At 37.9% G+C, this 20,000-nt stretch overlaps 1 protein-coding gene across 2 annotated transcripts in view; it reads left to right on the forward strand.

Annotated features, from left to right (window-relative positions):
- The window catches only part of LOC136854993 (protein expanded-like), a 120,708-nt gene that overhangs the window by 48,691 nt on the left and 52,017 nt on the right, over window positions 1-20,000 (forward strand). For both annotated transcript variants that reach the window (XM_067131676.1, XM_067131677.1), the window contains exon 4: window positions 3,856-3,932. In XM_067131676.1, coding sequence (XP_066987777.1) covers window positions 3,856-3,932 — 77 coding nt within the window. The remainder of the gene's footprint in view (window positions 1-3,855; window positions 3,933-20,000) is intronic.

Here is a 20,000-nt window from a genome sequence, read left to right on the forward strand (position 1 = left end):
ATATATATATATATAATAATTAACACGACTTACAGGAAACTAACTCTAGGTTGTTTTTGCCAGTGTGTGATACAACCTCACGAGGTCTGTTTTGTGTTCAGGAGGTTCTGAAAGGAAATGACTTTGAATTGGGGTTTCATCTCTCTCTCTCTCTCTCTCTCTCTCTCTCTCTCTCTCTCTCTTATATATATATATATATATATATATATATATATATATATATATATATATATATATATATATATAAATATATATATGTGTGTCTGTGTATGACAAAAATGCACACACACACACACAGTTCTCGTTTGAAACTCATAGTGTCTTTATCCCCTGGAGAAATTTTGAAGTGAATCTTGAAATTCTTCCAATCTTTGTCTCTAAAAACATTTTATATAAAATCCTGATCAGAAAGCATTGTTTGAGGTCCCTGTCCGACGACATATTTTACCTTTGCTCTCATGTCTTATTGTGACCTCTTGCTCTTTACCTTTTTACACTGTAAAGTTATCATTTCTTTATGGGGAATATCAGTTTTCGCCAAATGTCAATTTTTACCGTAGTTTTAAAATCATTCTTTTATTTTATTTAATGTATAAATTCATTGCAATCACTATTCACTTCAAACCAAATTCATCATAGCGCTGAATAATCCCTCGGATTCCAGTGCTTGGCTTCAAGCCTAAATTTCATATTCCATTCCATTCCATTCCATTCCATTCCCAGTGCTTGTTGGCGAAATTTTCAGCACTTCTTGTGTTTATGAAATCTCCGTCAACTTCTCTTGTCATCCCTACTCTTTTATTCAGCTTTGGAATCTGTACGTGGGTTAGAAAATGAAGTAATAGTTTGCCACGATTGAATTTGGAAGTCGTAAGATCTGTATTTTTTCAGGCCTGAGTCCAAAGTCATTTTTGTCTGAAGCTATTATTATTATTATTATTATTATTATTATTATTATTATTATTATTATTATTATTATTATTATTATTATTATTATTATTATTTTTGGTCTATCACAGTCATCCTATTCGACTGGGTGGCTTTTATACTGTGGGGTTCCGGGTTGCATCCTGCCTCCTTAGGAGTACATCACTTTTCTCACTATGTGCGCTGTTTCTAGTAGCACACTCTTCTGCATGATTCCAGGGACCACTTCGGCATCTAGTTTTTCCAGATTCCTTCTCAGGGATCTTGGGATCGTGCCTAATGTTCCTATGATTATTATTATTATTATTATTATTATTATGATTATTAGCAGCAGCAGTAGCAGCAGCAGCAGCCGCAGTAGTAGTAGTAGTAGTAGTAGTAGTAGTAGTAGTAGTAGTAGTAGTAGTAGTAATAACTGTCCCATCAAAAAGGAAGGAAGTATTGTAGTGCTTTTGTAATGACATCATACTTATAAGTAACTTCGTTGCAATTGCAACGCTGGACAGGAACAGCACCTTCCGTAAGCATGAGCAGCATTAGTAGTAGTAGTAGTAAGTAGCAATAGTAGTAGCAGTATTAATAATAGTAGTAGGCAATACACAAATCAACAAGTAAGTGCAAAACTGAGTCATTTGAAGCAGAAAGCTCCACTGCGAATGCGGAACTTCTCGCGGAACCTTTTTCGCGACAAGAGAACTGCATTTGTCTCCGAAGGGCCTCCCCATATAAGGATCTTCCCCTACACACGCCATCCCAGGTGCACAGGCGGAAGTGCATACCTAAGGTGTGTCTTCGGACCGCCCGGACCTTCAGCAGTAAAGCGCCGTCCGTGTCCTTAAGGTCCTGTGCGAAACGCGACAGGGAGTTGTAGGATCTTTATGCTTTTGGTTTTCCTTTACCGTATCTCCGTTCATATTCCCTTTCTTCCATCTTACTTCTCCATCCTTTCTCAAAATTGTTTCTTAGTGCAAGTGCGAGGTTTTCAAACTTCCTTACTGACTGTCAATTTCCTTTCGGCGCTGAATGACCTCACAGGACCCAGCGCTTGGTCTTTGGTCTAAATTCTATATTTTATTCATTTGGTTGTCGGTTCTCTTTGTGATCCACTGCCGCTCGCACCAGATTACTGTACTGAGGTTATGTTAAACCAACTTCTTTTCTGGGCTAGCAACCGGAAAGGGTACATAATTGCCTTCTTTATTTCGTTGGTATTTCGACCCTCATTTTAACCCGTTGCCGCCCCCGTTGGACTCCACAAAGGTCTTTCTTATTTAAGTGAAGGTCACAGGAGGTTCTGCACCAACGGAGACTTGTATTTATTGGTGGTGGTCCATCCAGATACTGACCAACCTCGACAGTTCTTCTTTCCACATTAATAGAAAATAAAAGGCAAGAAAAACAAAGTAAAAAAATAATCAAGAAAAAAAAACTTTTGCTTTGCAAAATATGCAATGGAATAAAATATCAAACTAGCAGTAGCAATGATGTAACAGCAGAATCTAAAAAAAGAAAATTGTTTTTAAAAGAAATGAAACGCTCCCGCGCGTGCGCGTGATAGGGAGAGGGAAGTGTGTTGGAGGGAGGACTTGATTGTTGGAAATAAATGCTTTGATTAAAAAAAAAGAAAAGAAATAGGCCTGTCTAATTCTATCTCGACTTTTCTTCGTCACTCACATAGTTTTAGCTACAACACCCTAATATTTCAAACCAGTCTTCAAATTATGCAGATGATTTAATACTGTGCACTGCAAACATATATATATATATATATAGAGAGAGAGAGAGAGAGAGAGAGAGAGAGAGAGAGAGAGAGAGAGAGAGAGAGAGAGAGAGAGAGAGAGACACTGAACTGCTGAAGACAGTAATGTCAGCTGTGTTTACCTGTGGGGTGGAGTCCAGGTGACCTCAGGCAATGGAAAGGCCCCATCATACCATGTGCGCCTTACCAGAGAGAGAGAGAGAGAGAGAGAGAGAAAGAGAGAGAGAGGGAGAATTATAATTAGGGTCCCATCGACTGGTTAGAAATTTTAAGGGTATTCGGCCTCTGGGCCTTACTGTGATCAACTGCGTCTTGCACGAGATTGCTAGGGTTTGTTGCAAGTTTTCATATCGTTTAGCCTATCACACGTTATGAGTATTAGTGCTACACGTAACCCCCCTTTCTTATCCGGGGTTTGAACTAGCATGAATTTATAACATTTAATGGCAGAGTTTTATATGGTCTCTTCTTCACCCAAGTGATACAGAGAAGATCGTGCATGTATGAATGCGTTATTGTGATCCATGTCGCTAGTATCTGACTCCTGTAATATATAAGTTATATATATGAATTCATAGTGAATTTATGTATGAATGCATATGAAAGTTGTATATGGATACATATGGAGGTTATATATGGATACATATGGAGGTTATATATGGATACATATGGAGGTTATATATGTATACATATGGAGGTTATATATGGATACATATGGAGGTTATATATGGATACATATGGAGGTTATATATGGATACATATGGATACATATGGAGGTTATATATGGATACATATGGAGGTTATATATGGATATATATGGAGGTTATGTATGGATATATATGGAAGTTATATATGATACACATGTAGGTTGTATATGGATACATATGGAAGTTTTATATGGATACATATGGAGGTTATATATGGATACATATGGAAGTTATACATGGATACATATGGACACATAATTAATACAGATAAGGTCTAGCATGGATGAATGCCTCATTGTTACCCATAGTCGTTAGCATCTTACTACTATTCGCCAATAATTTTTTAATATCATTACAAGTTAAGGACTTTATTCATACCCCAAACCCCACTCTTTTTTTTCACTCTCTTGCAACAAATATAAACAGCTAAGTAAAAGATGTGCATTTATTGTTTCTTTGCAGATGGAGAATACGTGTTCCCAGAACCTGACAACAAACTCAGCAAATATGCTCCCAAGGCCTGGAAGACTTCCCCAAATGTAAGTTGAACGTTTTATGTTATCCTGAACTTTTCTGTTATCTTGAATGTTTGTGTTATCCTGAACGTTTGTGTTATCTTGAACGTTTGTGTTATCCTGAACGTTTGTGTTATCTTGAACGTTTGTGTAATCATGAACGGTTCGTTAACGGTTGTGTTATCTTGAACATTTCTGTTATCTTGAACGGTTCTGTCATCCTGAACGTTTCTGTTATCTTGATCGTTTCTGTTATCTTGAACGGTTCTGTTATCCTGAACGTTTCTGTTATCTTAATCGTTTCTGTTATCCAGAACGGTTCGCTTACCTTGCACGTTTGTGCTATCTTGAACGTTTCTGATATCCTGAACGTTTCTGTTATCTTGAACGTATCCTGAACGTTTGTGTTATCTTGAACGTTTTAAACGTTGTTCCTATTTTCACGTATTTTATTGTAGTCACTGATCATGTGTACCTTGTGAACGTCTTTGCCTGTTTGATTTTAATATTTCAACCTTTACTACGAAGACAAGACCAAAATCCATTTTACAATTTCTTTTTTCTCTTTTGCATCTTCAGACGAATTACCCGACTTTGTTTGCCTGTCTTCCTTTATAAAGTCCAGCTGACCATATTCTCTTGTTGACTTGTTTGCCTTTGTTTGTCCAGATGATTTGACCTTAGTGTTTTGTTTTTATAATGATTATTTGTTTCTGCTTTTACCTTTGTTCTTTCGTTTTTATAATGATTATTTGTTTCTGCATTTACCTTTGTTCTTTCGTTTTTATAATGATTATTTCTTTCTGCATTTATCTTTGTTTTTTTAGAGGGATTGACTTCAGCGTTTTGTTTATGTGTTTGCCATTGTTTATGTTTTTTCAGTTACTGAATTATTATTCGGCATTTGTTTATATTTGCATGTTTTATTCAGTTGAATAGACTCGCCATCATGTATTTGTTTATCCATTTTTTGTCCCGACGAGTTGACTAAAGTCTCTGGTATTTCTTTGTTTTGTGATTGTTCTGCAAACGAACGCGAGTATAGCCATTTTACTTGTTTAAATAATAACAAACAAGAGGTTTTTTGCTTGTTTTGATCTTCCATTTTAACCTGATGCCAGATTCTCTCTCTCTCTCTCTCTCTCTCTCTCTCTCTCTCTCTCTTCTCTCTCTCTCTCTCTCTCAGCTCAAGCATTTGGGTGGGGGACATGATTTATGAGCAGTTGGAGATTAATAATCTTTTTGAATGTAGTCATGTTCAGTGTCTTGTGAAGTTAGATTGAGAGAGAGAGAGAGAGAGAGAGAGAGAGAGAGAATCATCGTGGAGGCAGGTTTTCTTGACTCACTAGCAAAGGGTCCTCGGATTCGATTCCTGAGGGCCCCATTTATTGATTAATGCTGTGAATCAAATATATATATATATATATATATATATATATATATATATATATATATATATATATATATATATATATATATATATATATATATATATATATATATATTATATGATAATAATTTGAGGAGTCGCCTCATTGCTACCGTATGGGAAAACAGTGGCAGCAAGAGAGTTCAGCATTCTACTTCACATCTGATAAATCAAAGAAGTGTTGTCATCCATGTGTGCATTTGCATGTATTCATGTGTTAGCAGCAGGGTAACTCAAGAACGGACGAACAACTTTTGGTGAAATTGACGATATATGCAACAAATTGCTTGGTCACTTTTTTTTTCATCTTGCACCACGTAGTGGGGTTAGTGCCGTCAGTTTATCTCACATGGTGCACTGTAGGCATTACTTAAGGTTCTTTGCCGTGTCCATTCGGCCCCTAGCTGCAACCTCTTTCATTCCTTTTACTGTACCTCCGTTCTTATTCTCATTCTTCCATCTAACTTTCCACCCTCTCTAACGATTGCTTCATATTGCAACTACAAGGTTTTCTTCCTGTTACACCTTTCAAACCTTTTTACCATCAGTTTCCCTTTTAGCGTTGAATGACCTCTTAGGTCCCAGCGCTTGGCCTTTGGTCTAAATTCTATATTTCAATTCCGGTTCCAACTTTTATCTTAAAAGTAAAATCTGACGATCACTCCTCCATAACAAGCCAGTTGCCGCACGCACCAAACTGCTAACGTTTCTTACAAGCTTCCGTAACGCTTGGAATTAATTATGTGTTAACCATTCCCTCTTATCCGGACGGTACGAGCGTAAACCTCGAATGGGCGTCTGTTTCCAGGAGAGCAATTTAAGCATTTTTGGACCCCGCGAAGGAATTTGTCTCCCTTTGTTCCGGCCAGTGGACGTGTCTCTAAACTGCCTTTCGTACCCAAGTTAGACAACATTTGTTTAGCATTTACATAGCAATTTAACACTCAGGTGGCATTCCGTTTTATTAGCCACGGAATTACTGTTTTGTACCTGGGATGTTCGTGCCACTGGCAGGTCATAAGGTTATATAATGTGGTCCTTATATTTATATATATATATATATATATATATATATATATATATATATATATATATATATATATATATATATATATACATACATACATACATACATACATACATACATACATACATACATATACAAGCATGTCCTAATTTAAATGAGGACAGTAAGAATGAAGGTACCCTTTTTGTTGGTGTACCAGTAGCCTGATGTAAGTAAATGAAAGAATTTTAATTAGAAGGTCTGGGTTTAAGTAAACCATATCGTGTTTTAAATCCGGTATATAAGTGTAGAGAAATTATTTGGCCGTAAGGAAAATCAACTGTTTAAATGGGTTTCTGGGTTTGTTTGATAGCAGCTGTATTTAGGAAGTGTACTTCAAGAGGATATATGGCTCAGTTTAAAAAGCAGCTGCATTTAAATAAAAGCAGACGTATTTAAACAGGCACTGGTTAAATCCTTCTGGTTAAATGCAGGGTAACATTCGTATTTAAATGAAAAAAGTATAATGAAGCAAAGTTTTGTTCTTAAAGAACAACAATGGAATGGGTTGTATGGGAGGGATGATCACAGTCAGGTGTTCAAGATCTGATACCAATGAAACTTTTCACTGACAGTGTTTCTTTAACTCATGTAACTCATTTAAATGTTTTAATATCATTCTTAATTGCAAATTCATTTTTGGTATACTGATAAAGCCTTTGAAGATTTTGAAGATTTTTGAGATGAGTTTGATCTTCCTTTTCTAAAAATAGAAAAATACACTGAGTAAGTCTTCCAAGAGTTTTAAAGGCTTTTGATCTTTCTGTTCTAAAAATGCAAAAAAAAGAAAAAAAATAGTATACTGAGAAGGTCTTTCAAGAATTTTGGAGACCTTTCTATCGTAAGGAAATATTTTAATTCATTTATTCTTTCATGTTCTGGATATTGTTCCCTGTTCGGTCTTCTTGAAATCAGTTAAGTTTGTTCTCCTTGTTCTTGACATTCAATAATGGCACCGTTATTGAAATAGCACATTGTGCGTGTTGTATATGATATTTCATAATACGTACCGACCATCCTTTGCTTTTAGAACTTCCATCCACCACTTAGTATCAGATCAGCAGTTAATTCTAACAGTCTTGCCTTTTCTTTTGTGAGGTTCAGTCCAAAAGTTTTTTTTTTTTTTTTTTTTTTTTAGAAGAATTGGAACTGAAGAAGTTCAGATTTTGTGCAGAGACTTTTTTTTTTTTTTTTTAGCAGGCTGACGTGAGTTTCACTTTATAGTTGATCTGTTATTGGCCGTATTTATTTTACTGTGTTATTATTTATCTTATTTGCTATTCTTTGGTATTTCTCATTTATTGTTTAGTCTTTCCTTCTCAATTTTGTTTTCTGTACTGGCTGCTTTCCTCTGCAGTTTTCTGCATCTCTAATGCAGAAAGCTTGAAATAATAATAATAATAATAATAATAATAATAATAATAATAATAATAATAATAATAATAATAATAATAATAATAAACGCACTGGGTCGAATAATTTTGCCTTTTGAGTTGAAGCAATAAATTTGAAATAGGATCTGTTAGGTCTTAACAACTATCTCTCTCTCTCTCTCTCTCTCTCTCTCTCTCTCTCTCTCTCATTTTGACCCAGTGTATGTGAGCTTATAAGCTTTCAAAGCTGATAAATGAAAGCAATTGTTAGGTGTGGTATTTTGATATGTAGAATTTATTGTAAGAGAAATAACAGCAGTGGGATTTTAGAATTTAAAATTCAGTGGAAAAGAAGTTATAGGCGTGGAATTAATACCAGCATATTGCAGTGGAAGTTATATAATCGCTCTAGAATTTATGATTCAAGAATTTGATTGTAGAGGATTTTTAGCAGTGGAATTGATAATAGTAATTAAGTGAATAGTTAAACAAGTGAGGAATTTAGTGAAAGAGAAGTAATTGGAGTGGAACCTACTGCTATAAAGTTATTTGGAAGAAGATAAAAGTCATGGAATTTATGACTGAATGGAACAATAACAGTGGAATTATACTAAAGAAGTCCATTGGAAGAAAGGTAACACCAGTGGAATTTTTACTTACAGCATTTTGTGAAGTGAAAAGATTTCGGTCATAAATTACTGCTTGTTATTGGAAGGGAAGCGATGTGGAACGTATGTGAAGGTAACTTATAGCAGTGGAATTCGGCGGGAGATAAGTAATAGCAGTGGAATCTGCGCCACAGAAAATAGGAGCCTCGGAATGTCAATCCTTTCGAGTGAAAAGGCCTCAACCCCAAGTGGAATTCCATGCCATCAGGAGAACAGGTGCCCCATCAGCACTAAAGCCAGGGGCATGGGGGTTACTGCGGCAGGAGATTGACGGTTAGGGGTTTGGGAGGAGGAGGAGGAGGAGGGGCGGCTGATGGTTAGGGGTAGTTGGGGAGGGGGAGAGAATGGCATTTTTAGGGGCAGGGGCAGGGAAGCGACGAGGTCTCTTTGGTATATAATAGTGTCGCGTGATGCGAAAGACCCGATCTTAATTGCTCCCAAATTGTCGCCAAGTCATTCCCTTTTGCTCAAGGGCTCAGGTCGTTCCAGAATTCGGCACAGCTCCGTCTCTCTCTCTCTCTCTCTCTCTCTCTCTCTCTCTCTCTCTCTCTCTCTCTCTCTCTATTAGACCTATCGCTGGAGCGTGAGTGAATGGCGTATGTATACTTGATTACAGAGAGAGAGAGAGAGAGAGAGAGAAGCTTGAATATTTGTGTGATAAGCTGTGATATAATGAGCACAATACCATAACTCGACTTTAGCGTAATCTAATATTAAATCATCTTTAACTCGTGGTGTTTTATCTGGTCCTGTTTCTTCGTCCATTTTTGCCTCTCCATTCAGTCCCTTTAGCCCCATCTAATTCAGTGTCATTATCAGCTTTTGGACTTTCATCTGCTTTTCGTTCCTTTTATCCAGTTACTCTCTCATACTCCACTTCATTTTTATCTTATATTTTTTGTGTTCCCTCTCGTTCGTTTTTATCTTCTGCTTCTATTTTCATCTGTTGCTTCCTCCTCATTCATCTTAAGCTGCTCATTTTCTGTATTTTCTCGATCCTTTCATTCGTCTCCATCTGCCTGCTTGACTCTTCCCTTTCTTCCTTCTTACTTTTCCTCGATCCATCTTCCCCCCCGCTTCTTGTTCTTTTGACCTTCCTTCCTCTTTATTTTCCTCGCTCGATCTTCCAACTTCCCTCCTTAATCATCGTAGTCCCCCCCTCCTTTCCCTCTTCCTTTTTTTTTCTTGTCATCCAACTCTCTCCATTCTTCCTCCTCTTCCTTCTTGATCTCCTTCCTCGTCCTTGTTCTTGTCGATCTTCTGTCCTCCTCCTCCTCCTCATCCTCCTCCTCCTCCTCCTCTCGATATCTTTTCCTTGTTTATGTCGATCTTTTCTCCTCCTCCCTTCCCTCCTCTTCCATTTCGATCTCTCTTCTCCCCTGTTCTCGTCGATCTTCTTCCTCCTCCTCCTCCTCTTTTCTCTTCCTTGTTATTGTCGATCTACTGTCCTCCTCCTCCTCCTTCTCGATCTCTTCTCTACCATGTTCATGTCGATCTTCTCTCCTCCTCCTCCTCCTCCTCCTCCTCCTCCTCCTCGGCCGAGCTATAACTTATTCGTATCAGGTGATGCAATCAAGTGTCGTCCGCATTCCTCTTAAATGACAAGAGTCGAGGAGACTGTTGTTGGTTCGGACGACAATGGGACGTCATAACATCAGATGGTATTGTCAAGGATGACCTCAAGATGGCGAGGCAATGATAGAGAGAGAGAGAGAGAGAGAGAGAGAGAGAGAGAGAGAGAGAGAGATTTTTATAGTTCCAGTGGCTCGTCAAATATTGTCGTATGGAGAAGAAGAATGAATGTATTTTCTTTTTAATGCTTATAAATGTAATCTATTGAGTTATTCCTAGTTTGAGAGAGAGAGAGAGAGAGAGAGAGAGAGAGAGAGAGAGAGAGAGAGATTGGTCATTGCATTACCTCATAAAATACCAGAACAAGGAAACGGAGAAACAAGGGAATTATTTTGTATGCAGGTCCTGTTTATGTCTTTAGGGAGGAATATTTTGACCCCAGGTACTTCTCAAATCGTAAAGGTTCATGTTCTTATCATATATTGTTAACATTTTGGTACCAGGTTCCCATGTCTTAGGGGGAACATTTAGGGACCAGGGACTTCTGACATCATGTGCAAATTTTTTTTTCACTCAGGTGTTGAGGTCATGTGGGCCAAAGACGTTTCATGTAATGTGGCAAACATTTTGGGCCGTGACTGTCTTGTCGGTCACTGGAGATTACTGTGGTTCAAATCTCTGTCAGTGTTTGCTATCGATGAGAAACCTTTCGCCAAGCAATTTTCATGCATATCATTCAGGAAATTGTCCTTGAAGGTTGATAGAAACATCCCTTTTTCTCCTCTCTCTCATTTCTTCAGTGATACGGGCCAGGTTCTCTCGTAATTGAACTAACAAAGGAATGAATGAACTACGTAATAAAAAGTATTCTGTAGCTTTTCCATGGTTTGAATTACGCATTTAGTGTTTTTGGTTTTGACAGTAAGATGAGCTTGTATGATTTTGTCGAAATAATCGTAGGTGAGTGGATTAAATGATTATATATGAGTTGGTAATTTGAGAATAGGATTAGGTAAAAGAATCGGATTAGGAGACGAAAAGACAGCTGTAATGTTTAACGATTAGATAAAAGACGTTGTAACTGGATGAAGAGAAAAACTAGTTGAAACGAGTGATTAGGTAGAAGACTTCCAGATTGGAAGATTAGAAAGTTGATTGGATTGAATGATTTCTTAAGACGTGATGAGCCGAATGAAGTTAATGTTTAGAGGAAAGATTATCGTGTTCAGCGATTAGAAGGATGCTACTGGACTTAACGATTAGATCATAAGAATTCCGGATGTGTAGATAAAAACATTTAGCGGCTAAATTTAAAATGGAAAGTTGTGGAAAATTTCGGTCAATATCTTAATTTTGTTATGGGGAATTTGTTAAACATTTACATTTCGACCTCATTTGACTTTATATATTTGACTTTTATTTTCTATAAAAGTATTATCGGAATCTTTATTTAATATCCCTGGTGATTTCTCAAATAGATGTTTTTTTTGTAGAATCAGGCTCTCTCTCTCTCTCTCTCTCTCTCTCTCACACATTTATTGATCTGAAATCGAGGGCATGATAAATCTCTCTCTCTCTCTCATTGATCTGAAATCGAGGGTAAGATAAGATAAATCTCTCTCTCTATTCTCTCTCTCTCTCTCTCTCTCTCTCTCTCTCTCTCTCTCTCTCATTGATCTGAATTCTAGGTAAGATAAACTCTCTCTCTCTCACATTTTTTTAACTGATTTTGAGAGCAAGACAAATTCTCTCTCTCTCTCTCTCTCTCTCTTCTCTCTCTCTCTCTCTCTCTCTCTCTCTCCTTTCTTTCTTTCTCTTCGAACCTTCTGCCGTTCCGTAAGAGAGCCTCACCGCCATGACCATCACTACCGCCACTTTCCTCCCCTGCCTTCACCCCCTCCTCCCCCCACCTCCTCCTCCTCCTCCTCCTCCTCCTCCTCCTCCTCCAGCCTCCTGCTCCGGCTCCTGCTCCACCAGGTGGCCCCAAGGCGTCATTAGGCAGGAATGCTGGTGCTCTAGCCATCACTCCCATTTTTGAGCCAATGGGACTTTCACAAAGCCTAGCCACGTTACTTACTTTACTTACTTACTTACTCACTTACTTACACCGTCTGCGTCGTCGCTTTCGGATTCGTCGCTTTCGAAGTCGTCGCTTTTGGAGTCGTCGCTTTTGGAGTCGCCTTTGGAGTGGCTTTCGGAATCGTCGCTTTCGGAGTCGTCTCTTTCGGAGTTGTCGCTTTTGGAGTGGCTTTCGGAGTCGTCGCTTTCGGAGTCGTCGCTTTCGTCGTTCGCTTTCGGAGTCGTCGCTTTCGAGTCGTCGCTTTCAGATTCGTCGCTTTGGTCGTCGCTTTTAGATTCGTCGCTTTCGGAGTCGTCGTCATCAGTACACGACCAGCGAATGCTTGATTTCAGATCGTTGAGGAGAGAGAGAGAGAGAGAGAGAGAGAGAGAGAGAGAGAGAGAGAGATATTTATGAGAGAGAAGAGCAGAGACAAAAATTTAGGAATTCAGAGACAAGAGAGAGAGAGAGAGAGAGAGAGAGAGAGAGAGAGAGAGAGAGAGAGAGATATTTATTATGACCTCGAATTCAGATAGAAAAATGAGAGAAAGTGAGATGGAGAGGGTGTTATTAAATTAATTTGTTCTTGAAGGTATGAGAGAGAGAGAGAGAGAGAGAGAGAGAGAGAGAGAGAGAGAGAGAGAGAGAGAATGCTCCTGTACCAGATTGTTTGCTAGGAAAATAGAGTAGAAATCTCAAACTAATTTTTAAGACCAGACGCCAGTGTAGGTCATCCAGCCTAATTCTTTTTCTTGCCCTGACCCGAAGGAAATACGGAAAAGTTTAACGAAGGAAATACGGAAACGGTTAAGGAAGGAAACACGGAAAAGGTTAACGAAGGAAATACGGTAAAGGTTAACGAAGGAAATACGGAAAAGGTTAACGAAGGACATATGGAAAAGGTTAACTAAATTTTGCTAAGTCATGAAAACGATTCCTTCTCTTGTAAACAGAGCTCATGTTTATTCGTCTAGGACTTACAAGTGGGTGGATTTAGTGCTTTTAGAAGTGAACTGTGAGTAGGAATATGATGAGTGGGTGACCTACAAATATGTATTTTGTCAAAGTTGGACATAATATACATTATTTAAGCCTTTTGCTTTTTTCTGTTCATTTCTGTGCTTATATATATATATTTATATATGTTATATTTATATATATATATATATATATATATATATATATATATATATATATATATATATATATTATATATATATATATATATATATATATATATATATATATATATATATATATATATATATATATATATATATATATAGTATTTAGTTAAGAATAGCAAAAGATTTGTATCAGGTGATTCAACAGCATATTTCCTCTTAATGCCATATCTTTCCGATTCAAAGTTGGCTATTTTGTGATTAATTTAGCTATTTGCCATAATTTTCTGGAATCGAATGTTGCACTCATTTAAAAAGTCTGTGAATGTGATTGCAAGATGTTTGATTACGGCTGTCATGCTTTTTTTTCCCTTTTAAATTGCGAGTGATAAGCAATCTTTTAATTACCGTTTGAAATAGTCTTATTTTCAAGAGTATTCCGGTAAATGTCCTTAAGTGATGATATTTCTGTTTTCATGTCTGTGGACTTGACATATTTTGCTTTCAGATTAAAATTCCTATGTGATGTTATACGCAATCTGTTTTCATGCAGTTGACGGTAAATACACGTTTCCGATATCATAACAACTGCATTGGATGCTGGGCAGCCAATCACGATTAGCCTCAGTGATATCACCTGCTGATATTCATCATCAGAGTAAAATTTATAAATAAATTTTTATAGTCTTTGGAAACGGAAATGCTTGTATGAGCTTTATGGCTGGATAGCAGGCTAATGGTCCTAATTTCTCCCTTCGTGGAATCGCTTTTCCTTGCTTCCATTGTCCCTCGGGGAAGAAGAGGAGACGGCGCTTGGAAGCAATATTGCCTGTGTTCGCCGCTTTGCTTTACACGTTTTTATGGAACCGATCATCTTTGCTCGCAGGTTCCTGTGGGGCAGACAGTCTTTTGGGAAGAATGGTCCCTGCTGAAGTGGTCTTTGGAATTGCTTCTTGCTTGCGAGATCCTTTAGAATTCAGACGAGGTGTTTGGAATTGTTACTACTTGCTTTCGAAATCCTTTAGAATGTAGACTCGATTTTTGGAATTACAACTTCTTGCTTTCGATTTTTGGAATTACTACTTCCTGCTTTCGAAATCTTTTAGAATTTAGACTCGAGTTTTGGAATTACAACTTCTTGCTTTCGATTTTTGGAACTACTACCTACTTTCGAAATCTTTTAGAATGTAGACTCGATTTTGGAATTTTTGCTTTCGAATTACAACTTTTAGAATTAGAGTCGATTTTTGGGATTACCACTTTCTGCTTTCGAAATCTTTTAGAATTAGAGTCGATTTTTGGAATTACTACCACTTGCTGTCGAGATCCTTTAGACTTTAGACTCGATTGTTGCAAACATTGTTGCTCTCTTGGCCTAGGAAATTATACTCTTCCTTTTTTACTGAACATTCCACTTCTGAACTTGCCAAAGCACTATAATGATAGAAGTGTTAATTTTTTATTTTTTTATCCTTCCAGTTCTCTGCCAGTCGTATAGTATGAAATTTTTATCTCCATTCCCTTTTTAACCCTGGTTGTGACCACCAAGGTCGTCTTATCACGTCAGCAATTTATCACAGAGGGTTCTTGAGGGAGTCGGAGAGAGAGAGAGAGATACATATCTAATATTAATCGGAGATCTGTGCATTGCAACGACCTCTTAACAGCCTGGTATCCTGACCGTTTTGGATACGCTTTCCACTGAAAACATTGAATTAGGAGAATGAGTATATATACAGTATATATATATATATATATATATATATATATATATATATATATATATATATATATATATATATATATATATATATATATATTTCTATATATTAGGAAGTGTGTTTTTAGGTTTAGAGGTTACTAAGATTGAATAAAAACAGCGAGTAACGGGTTGAGGAAATGAGAAGTTTAGTGAAGGACAATTTAGGATAATGGTTTAAGTCGGTCAAGAAGAATATGTTTTAGGAAAAAGGAGGCATGTAGTCAGAGAAGTGGGTAATGAAGGTTAGCAAAGGACCTCTGGGAGAATAAGTTTTTTCTACAAGGAAGTAAATAGGAATAGAAGTTGATGAGCAGATGGATATCAGGAAAAAAGATGCAACTGGAAAGGTGCTGTGTGAAGAGAACGCTGCAGTAGGTCGATGGAGTTAGTATCTTCAGGATTTGTTGAAAGAGGATGGTAGAAAAGAAGCAGAGGTGAATGATGCAAGTGTGGAAGGAGCTCAGTTACGGTTGAGAATGTAAGGACGGTAATTGAGAGGCTGGAAAATGGAAAGACACCATGAGTTAATGGGATTACGAGTTAGATATTAGATGAGTGTGACTGAGTAGGTGGACCGTTGTGTAACATGTATTGGTATGAGGGAAAGATTTCACATGAATGGATGGGAGGATAATTGTTCCTTTGTAAAGGGTATAGGTGATGGAGAGAGGATACTATAAGATCTATAGGGGAATAACTTTGCATAGCGCAACAAGGAGGGTATAAATTAGGATTCTGATTAAGAAGCTAAGCCAGATAACAAGTTTGATACGAGAAGGAGACAAGGAGCGAGGTGCGTTGATAAGTGTTTATGATAGTTATGTTAGAACTTTTAAAGAAATGGAAAGACGTGGACCTAGAGAAAGCTCATGACAAAGCTGACTGAGAGGGAATGTGGAGGAGAGTGGTGAGGAACTGGGAAGAGATTTGAATGAGATTGTTTGAATGGAATTCCTGAGCCATCTCGCCTTTATGGAAGTGAAATGTTGATGTTAGATCCAATGAAGGAGAGAACTTCGAAGCAGTAGAGATGAATTGTTTATTTAGTATTTTTGGTATTAGAATCGAAAGTACGAGAAATTTAGAGATGTAATAAAACGGTAAATGTGGATGGAAGGATGGATCAGAGAGTTATGAGAAGGTACGGTCATGTGGTGAGAATGGAGAGAAGTATACAATTATCAAGGAGAAGCGGAAGACCTAGAAATGGCTGATTGCATGATGTTAAAGAAGTATTAGAAGGGAGGAGCCGGGAAGCTAGAGCGTGTCTTCCAGATAGAGGTGAATGGTGCAGTTTGTGTGGGGACGTTCAACACGCTGCTGGTGAGCCCTCTGTGTAGGCGTTTGAAGCGGCTAGTGTTGAGGGGGTTTTACGAGCAAGGGGCACATTTACAATTCTTCAGTTTTAATTCTAAATATGGCAGTGAGCGTTGTCTTTTCTCGCGAGGCAGTCCTGTCAGGAGAAACGGCTTTATGGTGAGAAAACATACATACATACATACATACATACATACATACGTATATGATTCTGAAGTGTGCAAAGACATATACACACACACACAGTTGATAGTTGACATCTCAGACTGTGAATATTCCAGATAGTAAAATTGATTAAATTTCGCTATCATCTGGACATCTCTTTCAGCGTTTCAGGTTAAGGTAACGCCTTCATTCATCTGTTGTGGCTTAACAGAACTTATCCTATGGCAGCGAGATTGGAATGCGAGAGAGAGAGAGAGAGAGAGAGAGAGAGAGAGATCCACCTGCTCTACCTTTGGTCTCCTCTTCCACCACCTTACACTCCCTCTTATGCTTCCTCCACCTCCCGCCTCTCTCTCTCTCTCTCTCTCTCTCTCTCTCTCTCTCCTCCTCCTCCTCCTCCTCCTCCTCCTCCTCCTCCCTCCCCTGACCCTATATACCCCGAGAGATGGGAGAAGGCCATTAAAAGCAGTTGTGTAGGCCAAAGGGTAAAGGCCTGTCTGTGGAATGCGCGCGTACTGTACCTTACCGACAGACCCGGTCCAACATACACGCGTTTCGGGGCGCAAACACATACACAGACGCTCACACACAACTCAGACTTACACACTAACCTACGAAGGCACAAACATGTACACAAACGACGCACATGGAGATGCGAACAACGTGGACACAAACGTACATAAAAGATATACATACACAGAAATACGTACATAAAAAAAGCCACGAAACCATGCACAAACGCACACGAAGTTAAGCAACTTTCACAACCTGCACGAGATAAAATGCTTACACCTACGTGAACACATACACACACACACATGCACAAACACCTACGAAGACAAAAATGCTGAGAAACTTTGAAAGTCGAACACTTAATATGTAAGATATATGCATTGGTAGACAAAATCATCATAAGCAGGTAATCACTGAAATCATAAACATCAAGACTTTGCACAGACACGCCCCTCAAGCACACATACGACGACAGAATAAGCAAACACACACACATACACACACACACACACACACACACACACACACACACGTACGTTGTCAGATAAAAGAAGCACAAACAGATCTACGCTGGCAGATGTTAAGGAACACATTCAGATCTGCGCTGACAAGTCAAACTGACCCGAACAGACAATAACGTGTATACAGCTATACACTTGAGCAGAGAGACAAGTATACGCAAACGTGTAATCACACACACATACACACTCGCAGAACATACACACTGATGTATATAAACGTGAACAGTTACAAATTTGAATCATGGGAGTTCGTTGTTTTGAGACTTGATGTCTTTTTTTAATGAATGGTGGTTATTATTATGACATTTCTAGCGAGTAGTATTGATAGTATGGTAGTTTCAACATTATATGGTGTCTATATTGTGTTTTGTTTATGGTCATGAATACATACAGAGATCGGTATGGTTGTTTAAAGGCGTAAAGTTGATATGATGATTATTGTGTTAACATTGTAATGGTGGTATCAGAATTGCGTTTTGTCCGTAGACATAATGCATACTTAGATGAATAAATATATATACATACATAAATTTGTGCGCAGATATACACAGACTTATGCATAAATTTGTATTTATGTTTATGGGAAGTGTTACAGAAATCTGAGAAACACTCCATTTCTAAGTATGACAGTAAAAGCTTTCCCTTAGGAACGCAGACAACTAATAAAATTTCAGAGATATAATAAAACTCTCTCTCTCTCTCTCTCTCTCTCTCTCTCTCTCTCTCTCTCTCTCTCTCTGGTCATTCTGTCTCGCACAGTTCAGTTTTACTTTCTCCCCGTCTGGTTTTTTTTTTTTGTAAGTCTCTCATTCATTCGACTTTCATTCATATTCATTCTCTCATTCACAGGTAACTTTCATTTACACTGACGCAGTTCTTGTGTGTTCTTTGTCATTCATACTCAGTCTTTCATTTCATGTTAAAGTTCATGATTCTAGCTATGTTGTCTTGTATATTTTGTTTCTTTGTTGTTTCATTGCAGTGTTTGACATATCCGTTTATCTTCGTTTTCCTTATCATTTACCCCTCATTTTTCGCTGTTCAGTTTTGTCATTTTGTCTTTTAGCTCTTTTCATCTTTTCACTCAAAGTTTTTTTAGTTAAATTTTTCATATTACTTTTTATCTCTGTCCATCTGACTCATGATATGTTTGATTTCTCCTCTTATTATGGCTTTATCATCTTTCTTTATGGCCTCATGTTTCTCTTCTAAATAGTATCCTTATTTCTCATCCTCTACTTTGTTTCCCTTTCTGATTAAATCATTGAGATTTTTATTTCTTCCCTGCTGTCACTCGTGTCGTCGTGCATTTAAATGGTCTATCCTATAATGATTAAACGGTTGGCACTCAGGATTCACCAGGTTTGAGAGGTGTAACAGGAGGAAAACCTCAAAGCAGTTGCACCATGAATCAGTTGTTAGGAAAGGGTGGAAAGTAAGATGGAAGAAAGAGAATATGAAAGGAGGTACAGTAAAAGGAATGAAAGGGGTTGCAGCTAGAGGTCGGAGGGACTCCTCAAAATAGATTTTAGATATTTATATTTATACTTCGAGCCAGGTTGTAGGTTCCTTGGCCAGAGGATTTCCGTATGTATATTTTAATTATTAATTTTTATAAGGAATTAGAAAAATGTCGAAACATTGGTATATTTCTCCGTGGAGTTTCTTCAACCACTTTTAGTGGGTTGTGAAGGATGGTAATGATAAGTGCTGAGTTTTCAGAGTTATTTCAGCAGTTCTAAGATTTCTTTTGGTATTAAAGGTGTTTCAACGATTCTAAATTGTTCTCTAATTATTATTATTACTAACTTTAGTATTACTGATGATTCTTAACGTATTAAGGCATAATAATATGAATTTTGAATTTTTTGATGCCTGAAAATATTTGATCACCTCAGTCTGTAATTAATGACATTGATCTTAAAAGCGTGTCACTCCACGACCACTCGACTGTCTCTCAGAAATGATGGGAAATCCTATTTCCAGTGACCACTCATACCCATGCCCATGCCCAAAAACCTTTCCAATTATCGCGAGAGTATGCGACATGTATTTACTCTGTGCTTAGAAAGTAAAATGATGGTGAAAATTACTTCTCAAATACGGAGTTACTGCCCCCATAGGGGGCTAGTGCCGTCAGTGTACCTCATGCGGTGTACTGTAGGCATTACTAAAGGTTCTTTGCAGCGTGCTTCGGCCCCGTGCTGCAACCCCTTTCATTCCTCTTACTGCACTAACAAATATTTCTGAGTGCAACTGCGAGGTTTTCCTCCTGTTACACCTTTCAGACCTACCTACTCTCAGTTTCCTTTCCAGCGCTGGATGACCTCATAGGTCCCAGTGCTTGGCCTTTGGCCTAGACTCTACATTCAATTCAGTTCAATACTTCTCTAATACGACTGTTAAGTTTAGACGCGAAAGAATGGTGTGAGCTAGCTAAGGAAAGATAGTGAAATTGGGCGCGAAATCCCCGCAGTTTTATATCGTCCAAAACTAACCTGTTACAATGCACAGTTCTCTGTA

This window comes from Macrobrachium rosenbergii, chromosome 30, assembly GCF_040412425.1.
Source record: "Macrobrachium rosenbergii isolate ZJJX-2024 chromosome 30, ASM4041242v1, whole genome shotgun sequence".
Taxonomy (NCBI): Eukaryota; Metazoa; Arthropoda; class Malacostraca; order Decapoda; family Palaemonidae; genus Macrobrachium; species Macrobrachium rosenbergii.